The sequence below is a fragment of the Agelaius phoeniceus genome, chromosome 7 (assembly GCF_051311805.1).
Source record: "Agelaius phoeniceus isolate bAgePho1 chromosome 7, bAgePho1.hap1, whole genome shotgun sequence".
Lineage (NCBI taxonomy): Eukaryota > Metazoa > Chordata > Aves > Passeriformes > Icteridae > Agelaius > Agelaius phoeniceus.
In genome coordinates this window covers 50922415-50937600 of record NC_135271.1, presented here as the reverse complement: position 1 = coordinate 50937600, position 15186 = coordinate 50922415, and the positions used below count along the sequence as shown (strand labels likewise).

The 15186-nt window shown below is 36.2% G+C and overlaps 1 protein-coding gene across 14 annotated transcripts in view; it reads left to right on the top strand.

The window, feature by feature from the left end:
- BAZ2B (bromodomain adjacent to zinc finger domain 2B) overlaps positions 1 to 14914 on the top strand; it is a 112153-nt gene extending 97239 nt beyond the window's left edge. For 9 of the 14 annotated variants that reach the window (XM_077181830.1, XM_077181824.1, XM_077181827.1 and 6 more), the window contains 12 exons: positions 366 to 428; positions 1740 to 1884; positions 4463 to 5127; positions 5632 to 5908; positions 6063 to 6218; positions 6690 to 6850; positions 7751 to 8061; positions 8447 to 8582; positions 10372 to 10518; positions 11228 to 11490; positions 12138 to 12281; positions 13451 to 14914. In XM_077181830.1, the coding sequence (XP_077037945.1) occupies positions 366 to 428; positions 1740 to 1884; positions 4463 to 5127; positions 5632 to 5908; positions 6063 to 6218; positions 6690 to 6850; positions 7751 to 8061; positions 8447 to 8582; positions 10372 to 10518; positions 11228 to 11490; positions 12138 to 12281; positions 13451 to 13604 (2622 nt within the window). In that variant the 3' untranslated portion in view covers positions 13605 to 14914. The remainder of the gene's footprint in view (positions 1 to 365; positions 429 to 1739; positions 1885 to 4462; positions 5128 to 5631; positions 5909 to 6062; positions 6219 to 6689; positions 6851 to 7750; positions 8062 to 8446; positions 8583 to 10371; positions 10519 to 11227; positions 11491 to 12137; positions 12282 to 13450) is intronic. The other 5 variants (XM_077181829.1, XM_077181828.1, XM_077181823.1 and 2 more) reach the window with 3 other exon arrangements.
- Positions 14915 to 15186: the final 272 nt, after the last annotated feature.

The following is a 15186-nucleotide window of genomic DNA, read 5'->3' as shown; positions in this document are numbered from 1 at the left end:
CATTATTTCATGCATGAGAAACACTTAAAATTATTTTGACTATCTAAAAAGCTTCACAGAAACTAAGATTAAATTCTATAGTATTGTGTCATGCACAAACTGAGTTACTTCCAGTTTTCAGCAAACATGAGCTTTCTCCTTTGTCCATGTCTGGGTGGTTTCAAAATATTCAAGGTGTATTCTCTTTTCAATTGTGTTGTTGCTAGTGAAATATATTGCACAAGCACACAATTTGAACTTATTTTTTTCTTTAGTATTTTCCTCTCATTTTCTGTTACATCTTTTTTCTGTAATAATGATAAGACATAGTGGTATGATTTTATCTTGTAATAAATATGGTGTGACAGTATATTTGGTGATTATAGGATGATGGGGATCAGACAGCAAGTGTTGAAGAATTAGAGAAGCAGATTGAAAAACTGACAAAGGTGAGAGACCATTACTCTTTTTTCTACTACAAATGTGATCACTGGGTGTTATGAGTTAGTATATTAAACATAAATTTCAATGCTCCAAGTTAATATAAATTGAAATAAGTATCTACTCTTGTTTTGTGAAACTATGAATAACGCTCCAATTCGTGACACCTGAACTGTGAGTTTTGTCCGGTGGCACTAAGTAGACGTCACTCAAAAGGCAGTTAATAGTAATAGTTGATAATATATTTGCACTTCAGAGAATAATGTAATTTTTATCCAGATCTACTTCACATATTCCTGTTTGTTGATCTTAGAAAGTGATGACAAATTTTGTATGTGAGAAGCAATGGCTTCACTTATACAATGGATTGTTGTTCTCATGCCCTTCTTTTCATGCTGATTTCTAACGTTGTGCTCCAAGCCAGTACAGAACTGTCTGGGCTTCACATTTTGAAAGAAGCAGCAATAGAATTGGAAGGGCAGTGTAAATGAGAAAGTTATAATACTGTATTTGGGGGTACTCATGACCCATATTTTTATTGTTCCTATTTGTCATTTAAGACTTCATGTGTTGTTTCTCTCATGTTCGTTCCTATTTGTCATTTAAGACTTGTTCCTATTTGTCATTTAAGACTTCATGTGTTGTTCCTATTTGTCATTTAAGACTTCATGTGTTGTTTCTCTCATGTTCCAAATTGCAGTAAATTAGCAGTCCAGGATTCCACCTGACTCCCATCAGTGTCAATTTAGCAGAGCAAGAACTGAATAAACTAACTGAAGTTCTTGTTGCCCCCCCCTAAAGAGCTGTGTTATGTTCAAAGACAGAGTTTATTTTTGTGTATTGTTGTTGTCATTCTTTTATGAACAGTTAAAATATCTCACTAGTCTCCCATAAATAGTTGCATTATCATCTGTCTTCGGGGCTCTGTTTACCACTTGCTGATGCTGTGTAATTATTAGGATTTCAGCTGTTCTTGTGCAGTGATTTTTTTTTTTAATCCACTGCTTTTTGAGTGTCAGGGATAAAAAGACAAGGTGCACCATTGCAGTGTGTTTTTAGAGGATAAACCTGGGCTGAGCCAGGGAGTGCTTTAATGGATTTTTTTAAAAGGAAGTTTTGTAAGTAAAATCATCAAGGCAGCGATTGCAAGTAGAATATCACACAGATACACACAGACACACCACTATCCCGAGTCTCTGAGGGCCTCCTTGTCTGACCCTTGAACTTCTGTTCAGTCTGGCAGCCAGATGTTTTCTGTAATAATGAGATTTTTTTTTTCCCTGCCCACCGATTTATAATGCTCTCCCTTTTTTAAATAGCAACAAAGCCAGTACAGAAAGAAGTTATTTGAAGCTTCCCACTGTTTGCGTTCAATGATGTTTGGTCAGGACCGTTACAGGCGCCGGTACTGGATCCTGCCCCAGTGTGGTGGTATTTTTGTAGAAGGCATGGAAAGTGGTGAAGGTAAGAGCAATAAAGGAATGGTGGCACACACAGGCATACAAGGCCAAGACATGCTGCCCGTCTCTGGAGGCGCTGGCTTTGTGCAGCAAGGTCTTCACCCTCAGCCAGATGCCCTCAGGCTGCTGTCAATAGAACTCAGCCTTTATGTGGTTCTCTGGTATCTCTTTCTGGTTATGAAAGATCAGGTAGTACAAAATAAGGATTGGTATTTTGGAAGTTTTCAGTTGTTATACTTCTACCTGTTATGCTTTTACCTACCTGCAAAGTTTCTTGATTCTGAACTATTTCACCTTTCCCTATGGCAATGATCTCTGTGTATGAAAATCAGGAGGACCATAGAATGCAGAAAAAATTTTCATCCTCAGATTTTCTGCAAATGCACAGACTCTTCTGTGCATGAAAATAGGATAGATGTCTGCAAAAATATGACAATTACTTTCATGAAGTGAAGTACCTTGTTTTCTAATAAGCCACATGATTTAGTGTCTGTATTTTACCAATTGATGTTTCTTTAGCCAGCAATCGCTGAAATCACTTTGCTAAAACTAAAATGTAATTTTGGGCTTGTGACAGTTGTATGTTAACTGTGGTTGAATTTTTCACACACTTTTAATTGGATATATGCAGAAATTTTGTATTAACCTGACTTTTTTGTTGGTATTAGAATTTTTAAACATAAACCTTCATTTTGGCCACAGAGAAATCCTTCCTAATTTTCATATAGGTGAACCAAAACCTCATTTCTCTCACATTTTTTCCTTTAAAAAATAACAAGAAAAAGATCTGATGCACATCAGAATTGAATGATCTCATGAGAATTACATCATTCTAGAGAGCTGTTTAATTAACTGTAACAGTACAGCATAGTAGGAAATTTGAGCCTGGTTTGTGGTCCAAAAATAAGCCCTAGAACTTCTCCTAAATGTAATCATGATCAAGTTCTCTTTCTAAAATGGGTAGCATAAAAAGTGCTCTCCCCTCTGTCTCTTGCTCCACATTAAGTTATGCTCTGTGTTAGGAGAGTTTTGCACAAGTAGCTGCATACAGAATGTGCTGCTTGCATTTCTTTGGTTTGCCATATTTCATTATATTTTAACCTGATGAATTCCCAAACACTTTGGAAATGATACACAAAGAAGATAGTTTACATATACTTACCTGTCTTAAAATAGTAAAAAAACACACACAAACCAACCCACACAAAGTTTTAGCCAAGAGCTGTAGGGCAAACCTGTTTTTTAATGTTGTCTTAATGAAAGTTTAATCTCCCTGAAAAGGAAAGCAGAGGTATTCTTATATTCTCACCTACCTGCTTTTCCCTTCAGCTCTTAGTTTGGCCTCTTTATGTAAATTCTACACTTTATCTATTTCTAATTCTGTAACCCTAACCCTTGGAAATAGGAGACATAAAGTCTTGAATGGTCTGTCCATTTAAACAAAACTTCTCTATCCCTTTTGTGTAGTCATTTTCATGTTTATGCTGATACCTAAATTGTTTATATCTTGATACAGACCATAACTATGAACACATATTGGAGTTCTAATAGGAGGGGATGTAACTTCTTGGTAGAAATTACCGTTTTTCAGAAGCAAGTAAATATTTGTAGATGCGCTTGCCATGAACTGAAAGCTGTGTGCTTATTTGTGATTATGTTATCTGATGAACATAAAATAAGGAGTTGGATTTTCTACCTCCTTCCCCTTAAGCTAACAGTTCTCTATTTAAAAGCATTTTATACTTTTAAAGACCTTTTGTCTGAATTAGCAGTCAGTATAAGGGTAGAAGAGAAACGGTTAAGAAAGACTAGTAGTGCAGAGAAAAAAAAAGTCTTTTCCTTTCATAAAAGCTAGATTTTCAGATCTTTTGCACCTCCTATGTTTGAAGAAACTTTTTTTTTTTTAAATCAGCTTCTGCTTGCTGTACTTTAAATTGATTAGATATTAGCTGTCTGCTTAGTTGTGTGGAGTTCCAGTCATGCTGGGTGGCTCTTGAAAGAGAATTAAACTTCATAGACTGTTGATATTGTTGCACCGTTAAAGTTGTTAATGATTTGTATTGAAAGAAGTAAAATGTTTAATGTTATTTTGGTATTTGGCAAATATTTTTGTAACAGGAATTTTGGTTCTCCATTTTATAGTTGGCTGTGTGTTTATTGAAACAATCAGTTGCAAAAATAAACTTAGGGGTGAAAACATTGCACTCTCTTGATATCACCAGAGAAGCTTCTTGATGAGGCATGGAGGTTGGCAAAAATTTGTCCTGTTCACAGACTTTGCACTGGCAAACTGCTTCCGATGTAGTACTGGTTGAATCCAGTAGTGTGTTAGCCATGTTGAGGTGATTTTTCCTAGAGGTGTTTAGTAGTGTTTAAATCTGTATGCCTAGAAACTTGTTCCTTCTGCAAAGTGTGCTGTGAAGTGAGAAGGGATTTCATTAATAGCAACAACAGCAAAGACATGGGAATCTAACATGTGTTGAGCCAAAAACAAAGCTATTTTTAATTCAAACTAGGATTATAAAAAGTTCATAAAATAATTGATCTGTTACAGGTAATCTGTGTTTCTTGCACCTTTTTAGGTCTAGAAGAAATTGCAAAAGAGAAAGAGAAGTTAAAAAAGGAAGAAAGTATGCATATCAAAGAAGAAGAATTTGAATCAGAAGAAAAATTGCATTGCTTAGCTACAACTCACTGTGAGCAAAAGGAAAATCTGAAAGAAAAGGACAGCACTAACCTGTTTTTGCAAAAGCCGGGGTCATTTTCAAAATTAAGCAAACTGTTAGAGGTAGCAAAAATGCCACCTGAGTCTGATACTATGTCCCCAAAACCTAACGGCAGTGCAGCAAATGGCTGCACATTATCTTACCCAAATAACTCAAAAAACTCTCTCTGCAGTCTTCAACCCCCTGCATCACAAAGCTCCATCGAGAAGCCTGAGTCTAATAATCTTTTCAGTCCTAATGCCAGTGGGACAGGAAAGTTTTACAGTTCTCCACTAATTCCAAATGATCAGTTGTTAAAGACTCTTACTGAGAAAAGCAGGCAGTGGTTCAGCCTGTTACCACGGGTGCCCTGTGATGACACTTCAGTCACCCATGTGGACACACCAGCTACTACAGCTCCACTCACTCCTCAGTCACATCCACCATCAAACTCCCCGTCACCTGTTCCATCTCCTCTCCTGGGCTCAGCCTCTGCACAGAGTCCCATGGGATTAAGTCCTTTTGCGTTGTCACCGCTGCAGGTAAATAAATTAATTTTTTAATAGCTTGAATTTGCAGACTTTATTTGCGCAGGATGTCTCTTTATACAAATCATTTCACAGACCTGCAATCATTATATCTGCATTTCTTTATTTTTTTCTATTTCTAAATGTTAGTAACTAAATAGAGAAATTTTGTAATACTAGATTATGATGTATTGAGTAAGCCAATGTATGATTTTGTACATGCATTTCAGTAATTAATTTGGCTTTTAGAGTGTCGGCTACTGGTATTAAATGAAAAGCAAGTAAATACAAACTAGTTCTTGGAAGTGTAACACACCAAACCCTACCTTTAGAGGCTATTGCTTTTTAGCATTAACAGGGCCCTAATAAGTATTACATGTCAGTGTTACATTAGTTTTTCTGAAACTAACTGAAGTATTGAGTAAAGGCTTTCTTTGTGTTTTGAGTATTGTTTGACAAATAGCATCCTAATCATAATTCAGGTTTCTTGGTTATAGTAATGGTAGTTGTACTTTGTAGCAGATGAAGACAGGACTACCTATAATGGGACTTCAGTTTTGTGGATGGCCTACAGGAGTTCTTACTTCAAATGTTCCATTTCCATCTCCTTTACCTGCTCTTGGATCAGGGCTGGGATTATCAGAAGTGAATGGTAACTCATTCTTGGCATCTAGTGTTCCTGCAAGTAAAAGTGAATCACCAGCACTACAAGCTGAAAAAATAGCTTCTGCCCCTTCTACAGCAGCTGAAGTAGCCAAGCCTGTAGATTTTCCTAACCCAAAGCCTATACCAGAAGGTAAGTGTAATGCAACAGTAAGGTGATAATTTCTGCAGTGTCTCTATCATGTTACAATTGTTTTAATAATTTGCCTATTGATTTTCTAATCTGATCATGTGTGATCACATAAAAAAAGCACCTGCAAAGTGTTCATATGCTTGTCTTGATTTAGAAATGCAGTATGGATGGTGGAGGATTACTGATCCAGAGGACCTAAAATCTTTGCTTAAAGTGCTGCATCTCAGGGGAATAAGAGAAAAGGCCTTACAAAAGCAGATACAGAAACACATGGATTATATCACTCTGGCCTGCATCAAAAACAAGGATGGTATGTAGTTGATATTTATGTTACACATGGTGTTGGGGCACCAGACAACAGACATAGAACTCTCCTGGGGTATGTTTAGCAGGAGAGTTAAAGTAATGGTTGGAGAAAAAAGTTAAAGGTCTCCCCATCTGTAGCTGCATTTTCACCAGCCCTGTTCTGGAAACTTACTGTATTAGAGAAATGCCATGTAATGTAAATAGTTTGCGTGATATAAGTAACCTTCTTAAGCTTTGGTAACCTTCTGAAGCTCTTTCCATCTCCTTAACACTTGGCCTCTCCTTCCCCTTCTTGCCCTTAAATTGAAAGTTTGAAAGCATACAGAATTTGTTGTTCATATTGGGTATTTTAAGAATAGTATACTTTCACAACAGTTTTTCAGCATTTGACTGGAGTGACGGGTAAATCAGCTTGAATTTACCAGTGCAGTTGTAATGTTAATTAAAATAATAAAAATGTGATTCTCAAATACAGTTGCAATTATTGATATCAATGAAAATGAAGATAACCAGGTAACTCGGGATGTTGTGGAAAACTGGTCAGTAGAAGAGCAAGCTATGGAGATGGATCTTGCTGTTCTTCAGCAGGTGGAAGATCTAGAGAGGAGAGTTGCATCAGCTAGTTTACAAGTTAAGGTAAAACCAACTTTCAGTAAAATGTCTCTTTAAAATAAGTGGTATGAATTTAAAGCAGATAGCAGTCTTTGTGTATTGGTAAGTGCCTTCTTATTCCATCCTAATTGCCTACAAATGAAATAAATACACTGTGCAGTATCATGGAGATTTGTGTTTGAAACATTTTATTGCAGTTCAGTCTTCAGCTGAAGATGTTCAGAATGGCAGTTCCGGGAGAACGTTCTCCTACAGTGCAGTTCCATGTACATTTTGTTAACCTTCTCTGAATGCAAAGACCGTATTTCACAGAGACTGTTTAACTCTTGGGGGGTTGCCACAGTTCTGCCTGGTTTGTGTGATTTTTGCTGTTAATGCTTTCAGAAATATCTACAAGTACATGAGAATAATTTGCTTGAGTATTGTAGAGCCATGGAGAACATGTAATGGTTATGAGTGTGATAGAGTTAAGAATTCTCTAGATTTTGGAATTTTTCCAAGGTGGGTGTAAGGTTATCAAATTGCATATGTTTGGCTATAGTACAGGTGCAGTGTTTGGGATCTAGTTTTTGGCATGAGATGGATGTTAATTTCCTGTGTCCTGATACTGCCTCCTGAGCCTGATGAACAGGTAGACCTGTTCTGATGTTTCAGCCAAGAGAACAGGATACTTCACAAGGGGATAAAAATGCAGACTGTTGCAGAAAGGTCCCTTCAGAAAGTCCAGTAATGCTTGTGTTTCTTGATTAATTATTTTAGTTTTCTGGATATTTTGGAAAATGTCTCTACAGATGGATTACAAGTAACCAAGATCTACTGGAAACAGCGCTTCAATTACTTAGTTTGATTCCATAAAACAGTTCCTCTGATTACACACTGAGTTAACAGCAACCAATAAATGCCCAAACCTTTCTATTGACATAGGGTTGGCTGTGTCCTGAACCTGCATCAGAGAGAGACGACTTGGTATATCGTGAACATAAGTCAGTTACTAGATTGCACAAGAAGCACGATGGAGATTGTGCTGGAGGCGGAGAAGGCAGTGCCAGCTCTCTAGAGCGGAGGAGTGACAACCCTCTAGATATAGCTGTAACCAGGCTCGCTGACTTGGAGCGGAACATAGAGCGAAGGTATCTGAAGAGCCCCTTAAGTACCACCATTCAGATCAAACTGGATAATGTGGGCACAGTTACTGTCCCTGCTCCTGCACCATCTATTAGTGGTGATGGTGACGGGTAGGTTATTGAGATTAACTTGAAAAATTATTGTGCTTCTTTGCTAATTGGAGCCTATTTTCTTATTGCCTGTTATCTATGTACTTTCTTGTATGTCTGTGATCCATACGGATCATCTTATTCTGCATGGTGCTTTGTAAAGAATTTTTTGTTATGTTTGTTAATATTCTTGCAAAGTTATCTTACATTTAACTGGTTGTGACTAAGCTTTGAGGCACGTAGCCACAGTCTGTGCACTACATCAAATTTAGTTGCTTAAACCTTATACTTATTGGCTGTGTATGTTTTGTCATTGCTTGGCTTTCGGTGTGATAATGATTGTCTCACATTTAAACATGAACAAACACAGGCGTGACCTACTTAATTTGCTTGTATTTTAATGCAGAGCTGAAGAGGATATTGCTCCAGGGCTAAGGGTGTGGAGAAGGGCATTGTCAGAAGCACGCAGTGCTGCCCAGGTAGCTCTGTGCATTCAGCAGTTACAGAAATCAATAGCATGGGAAAAATCCATTATGAAAGTTGTAAGTATCTAAACTGTGTTTGCTATATCCTGTGTTCCAACTTCAGACATTTTAAGTTAATGTATTTCTTATTACTTCACATAAAACCTCACAAAGTTAAACTGTACATTGTGCACAGATGAATAAGCCTAATGGAAAAGATTGTCCCTTGATTGCCAAATTCAGCATCCTGAACTTGCTAAGATAGAAAGCTCTTGTAAATGGTTACATTATTTAAGATGGTAATTATTCTTTGATGATGACATAGAGGTAAAAGTCATCTTGCTCCATCTGATGAAATACACTCGTTCTAATGGAGTGTTTCTAACCTCACCCATGACGCAAGTTTTATGGAGGTTCAACATCATATATCCTTCATTAAGGATTTCATTTTTCAGAAAGTTGAGATGCTCCAAATATGCAGCTTCTTTGCATGCAGAGTTCTCACAACTGAACATACAAATTAGTGTGTGAAGAGACAAGCTGAAATACCTGTTTCCATGTACACTCAGCAGGTCAATCTGTGTCAACTACATATATAAAAAAAGCACACGAAGGGGATATGTCAAAATTTCAAGGACCTCTGAACCTCAAATTCCTGAGCACAAAACTTATTACTACAGCAGTAGTGACTATGATGTGATCAAGTATGATCAGTGTTGTGTAGAGGGTGGCAAAAGTGATTCTTCCATTTGTGGTCCTTTTCCTAATTTTTTAATTTCTGTCACTCCTATATAAATTCTAATTACATCTGGACAATTAAAGGATGATTTAAATAAAGGCTGTAATGTCAGGCTGTACTTTTGAGTTTATATAGCTGTTAGCTTTAAGCAATAGCTTTAGTGCAAAACGCTTATGAATTTGGTAGGAGCACCTGAAAAGGCATTGAAACGTTTCAACATGAAGTAATATATTATTCAGAAAAAAATGTATCCCTCTCAATTTCATTTAAATATTCTTTGCATTTAATTACAACACAGTTGGTTAGAGCAGGGTGCTCATAACACCAAGGTCACTGATTCAGTCCCTGTATGGGCCATTCACTGAAGAGGTGGACTTGATGATCCTCATGCATTCCTTTCAACTCAGAGTATTCTGTGATACCAATAAACATTCTGCTGTATGTTTAAACATACTGGTGTATGTTTAATATGTTTAATCATGTATTTGGTGAAAATATTTGAAGATTTTTTAAGTTCGTGAAAAATATGTCTAAAAAGAAGGTAATTAGCAAAATCACACAATGCATTTAAGAAAATTGGCAGTCCTTTAGATACTTGTAAGTTAGTGTGAATTTTAGGAAGTGCTGGGATCATTTGTTTTGCTTTACTGCATTTGTTCATGGTTGCCCTTAGGTAAGATCCTACCAATTATTATGTGGGAATGCCCTTGTAAAGTATAAATTGTCTTTATTAAATAACAATGTTCATACACAGTATGGGCATAAATGAAGAGAAGATTTCTGAGATAGTATGTTTGGGCCAAGAGGTTTTGATAGGTGTACCTTTACTTCTCACTGACATTAATGAATTATAAAAAGTGCTCATCTTTTTTTGTGCTCTAGAGACACTGGTCTTATAATAAATAAATTGCTTTTCCAAGATGTTCCCCAAATGTAGCCTTTAATTTAGTTCCTTACATACTCCACATATTCTTCTATGGGTATGAGCATTAGCAGATTCTGACTGAAGTAAAATGAAAGTATTTTTGAGAGTGAATTTACATGTTTGAAGGAGAAGGGTAATTTAGGTACCATTTATGTGTTTCAAATTTTAAAAATTGAATTAAACCCATTTTTCATCAATTACAGTACTGCCAAATTTGTCGAAAGGGAGATAATGAGGAACTGCTTCTCCTTTGTGATGGCTGTGATAAAGGCTGTCACACCTACTGCCACAGACCCAAGATCAGCACTATCCCAGATGGGGACTGGTTCTGTCCTGCCTGCATAGCAAAGGTAACACTCCTGTCAGGATGGAGGGGCTGGAGCAAGTGACTGGTTTATTATATGTGGTAGAGTTACAGGTCTACCAGTGCTTTTTTCAGTGAAAATAAAGGTCTGTATATTTTATGGGGAGCTCTCATTAAATTATGAAATTAGTAGTTTTATTTAACTTGTATTTTAGTAGCAGTAAAGGCTACAGTTTTATTTGTTCTAAACTATTGGCTTTTAAATGGAAGTAGGTCAGAATTTTCATGCTTATTCAATGCCATATTTTTTAATTTCTTTTTTAAAATTTATTCAGTATTTGTCTTTGAAATTTCATCATTAAGTGTTGACAGACCAATGTGTCAGGTTCTGTTTCAAAAGAAAAATCAGAAAAAAACTTTGTGATTTTTTTTTTTGTATGTTTGTATCAGTCATGTAGCAATGGACTAATGTTTGTCTAAAAGTATGCCAACTTGGTTGTTAGGAGGTATTGTTGTACTAATTTGAATGCCAAGTGCTTTTGTATTGTCACAAGCTGAGAGTCTAGGTCATGAGTACCAGGAATTTCTGCAGCCTTATTTGTCTTCAGAGAAGAGCAAAAAGTGAATTATCTCTAATATGAAATATTTAATTTGTTTTGGTGCTTCTGTTTCTGATCTTCATTATTGTCTATCAGTGATAACAGAGGTTTCTGTAATTTCTAGGTTATTACTTATTTCAGTTGTCTCTATTGTAGGCAAGTGGTCAAACTCTAAAGATAAAAAAACTTCAAATTAAAGGTAAAAAAAGTAATGAACAAAAGAGAAGCAGGAAATTAGCAGGGGAAACAGAGGATGAAGACTCTGCAACTACAAGCGTTGCCTTAAAAAGAGGAAAAACAGACCCTAAAAAAAGAAAAATGGATGAAAATGTTTGTGTAAGCCAGTTAAAGCAAGAAACTTGTACTGCTGTTAAAAAACCTAAGAGAGATGGTGACTCCAAGGACCTGGCTATATGCAGGTAAAGTGTCAGATGCTAAATTTAGGGGTAAGTCTTACTGAAACAAGCAGTACTTGACCCTTTTTCTCTCTGTTCTGGGAAACAGGAATGTTGTTCTTTGACAAATGTACTATACACGTTGTGTGTGTGTGTGTGTGTATGTATTTATACCTACACACGTGTGTCTTCTGGGAGAAGAGTAAAGCCCAGCCCCAGCAGCACTGACACCTTTCTCAAGGGTATCAAAGACAATGTCTGCTTCGTCCAGACGGGCACACCTGAACCATCTGCTGTGGCAGCGTTGCTGCTCGGTCAGAAGGGAGGGACATTGTTCAGCCTTGTCACACTCCTGGAAAGTCCGTTTCAGCAGCTGGTTTGCAGATGGTTTACACTGAGGATCGTAGTTGCAGGACCATGTTTTCTTTTGGAATGTTGATCATTAGAATTTCATCTCACATAGGTCGCCTGGAAAGAACTTAATGCTGTATTAGTTACTTAGTTGTCTGTCTCTATGTACATTGTTCTCAGCCTTCAACAGGGTGCAGAGTAAAGTTTTCCTTTTGTAAAATGAATAGTTGGCAGTTCATAGGAATTCATGTAATAGTGAAAACACTGTGAATGTATGAATAAAATATAAAAATACTGATTCGAAACCTTATCTTATTTAGTATGATTCTCTCAGAATTGGAAACTCATGAAGATGCCTGGCCTTTCTTACTTCCTGTAAACTTGAAACTTGTTCCTGGTTATAAGAAAGTTATTAAAAAACCTATGGACTTTTCTACCATTAGAGACAAGCTAAGTAGTGGACAGTAAGTAAACCTATTGTAAATTGTACTTTACATTTTAAAAATATTTAAACACTGAAATACAATACATGTTTAAAATTAGCCAAACTATGTTGTTCTGCTCTGACACATCTGCGATTATGTTTACAGTCAAAATAAAAATTCTTCATTGTATGCTTTTATCTTTGCCATATCCAAGTGAAATAGCATGTTGGATAGGAGAATGTGTGGAACTGGCTGAAAAACAATAAAACTACCAGGTCAAATGCACCAAAACAATCAAAAGGAACCTTTTTTCATGGAGACACCTTGTTGTTATTGCGTGTCAAAGAGAACCAGCTGTGTAGGCTTTAAGCTTCTGGAGTCCCTGTAAATGATGTGGCTGTAGAGTGAAATGCCAGCTCTGTTGTAGGTAACGCTCCTGTAATGGTGGTTAATCATTTTATAGTCCTAAAATTAAACTGCATGGATTCTTAAAAGAGAAGACCACACTTCCATGCCTCTGTGTGCCTACCTTCCCTCCTTGTTAGTATCCCTATGCTCTAATGGATCTGTGAAGATGGACCCTCTGCAGTGTCTGTTTGCTCCACCAGCAACTTCCCTAGGATAGCACAAGGAGCTTTTTAACCTCTTCAGACTTTTTCTCCCATGAATATGAGGTTTAAATGCTCCCCATGTGCTCATATCACTAGACTTGTAACTTCTATTATTTTTAATAGTTCCTATGAATAGTAGAACACTCTTTGGGCCATTCAGGGGTATATTCAGGATAATAAAAAGAATTAGCAAAGATAGTGATCACAAGATTATTTGGGCAGCCTTTTTTTGCACACATTTGTTGCTCATTTAGATTAATTAAGCTCTATTCAACATTTTGAAAGGACCCTGAATGCAAGAATAGATGCATAAATGAAAAACAGCCATAGCATTTTAGCTAGAAAGCTGTTGAAGAGAGGGAGGAATTAATTTTCTAGAAGTTTATTTTCGAGTACAGGCATGAAATTCTACCTTACAAAACTTGTGAGGAAAATAACAAAACAGTGACAAGAGAGTATTTCCTTTCACTGATGTTCATTTTCTTGTTAGAAATTCTAATTTAAATTCTAACTTAAATATTTTCTCATTTAGTTGAAATACTTTTCCTCTGTGATTCCCTGTGTTCCAAAAATCATTCACTTTTTTCTTCTTTTTAGGTACCCTAATCTTGAAGCATTTTCGCTGGATGTCAGGCTTGTTTTTGACAACTGTGAAACTTTCAATGAAGATGATTCTGACATAGGCAGGGCTGGCCATAACATGAGGAAATATTTTGAAAAAAAATGGACAGAGATTTTCAAAGTGAGCTGAAGCTACTAGGACTCTTTTTTTCTTTTCTTTTTTTTTTTCCTTCTTTCAAATGAGGACTGATAAGACCAGCAATGTGAACTATATTTACATGGAAGTGCAAGGCACATACGTAACTAATTTTTTCCTTCAAAATATCACGGAGTTGTGATACTAGTTTTAAAGGCTTCACTCCTACAGCAACCATGGCCCCTTGGTTATTGGTTTGTGTGTTTTAACAAACTAATTTAGGTAGAACAGGGAAGCACACCCAAAGAATTTCAAAGAAAGGGGTGTTATAGTGCAATAGCAATTTATCAAAACGCACTGAATATTCAACCACCAGAGCTCTACTTGGGGAAATGGTTCTCTTTTCCCTTTCAATAAATATCTATTTTTCATTTTTTTTACTTTGTAGTTTATTTTTTAGTGAATGTATTTAATTTTATGAATTATTTATGATTATACAGCATTCAGAATCTTCGTTTTCTGTGAAAAGGAAGAACTAGAAAATTGCTTTAAATATTGAAAATACAACAAGGAATGTTTTAAAATATAAAACAAAGCCAAGTAAAACTGTTTACACTGATGTGCTGTGAAGGCACTAAAAATTAAACTTTACTGTAGAGTTACAAGTACATTTATATATATGTTGCTGCATCACTTGTGTAGTTAAATTGTATTTCAAGACAGTGAAGAAAAATTGAGACATGTATATACTGTTCATTATTGTTTATATTAAGTCTTGTTTTAAATATGTATGATGTGTACATATTGTTTGCAGACATTATTGTTTATGCCTTAGGAGGATGGTAGCATTTTATTTTAGTCTTAAGGTAATTATAGCTCTATGGCTTGTACAGTAATTATCCTCTACCAACACTGTGGAGTCTCCTTAATCTTGGTAGTGCCTGCCTTTAAAACAGGGTGTAGGGGATATTAGTTTTCCATTTTTTCTATTTTGTTATATAATTTCAAGCCCCCACGGCCTCAAATCCAAGTATAATCATTATTTGTATCCATGTGGAAGAAAATTGTGACAATTTCCTACGCACACAGTATTTTTTCATAGAAACATTTCCTCCATTTGCCTTGTCACAGAATAACAAAAGAAGACATTTGTAACCACTGTGTTTTATCTACTGTGTGTTGTGGTGGCCTGTTGGGGCAGATAGATCGGAATTTTTTTTGTACTAATGTAAGAGTACTTGAAGTTTTATTTAAAAGAAATGTTGTGGAAAGGTAGCATTCTTTTTCTTTTCCCTTTTTAGGAGTGTTATTTTTCACTAGTATGTGTGGCACGGATACAATAAAAGACTGTTTTGCAAACCAGATTTTCTTGACAATTTTAATACTTCAGGTCCTATGTACACAGGTTTTTTGGTTTGGGGTATTTTTTAGATAATATCTTGGGAGTCTTGCATTTAACATTGAGTTCTTTTTATGATGCATCTAATTCTCTTGGGCTTTTAATAGTAGTTCATAAGGAAGCAATTGCCAAGCAGTCAGAGAAGTTCCCTGCCTGTAAATAAGGGAGGTGTGCAAGGTCGAGATCGCTGTCCTCACAGACGTGGACGTGCACGTGTTTGGTCATGTTCCTGACAAC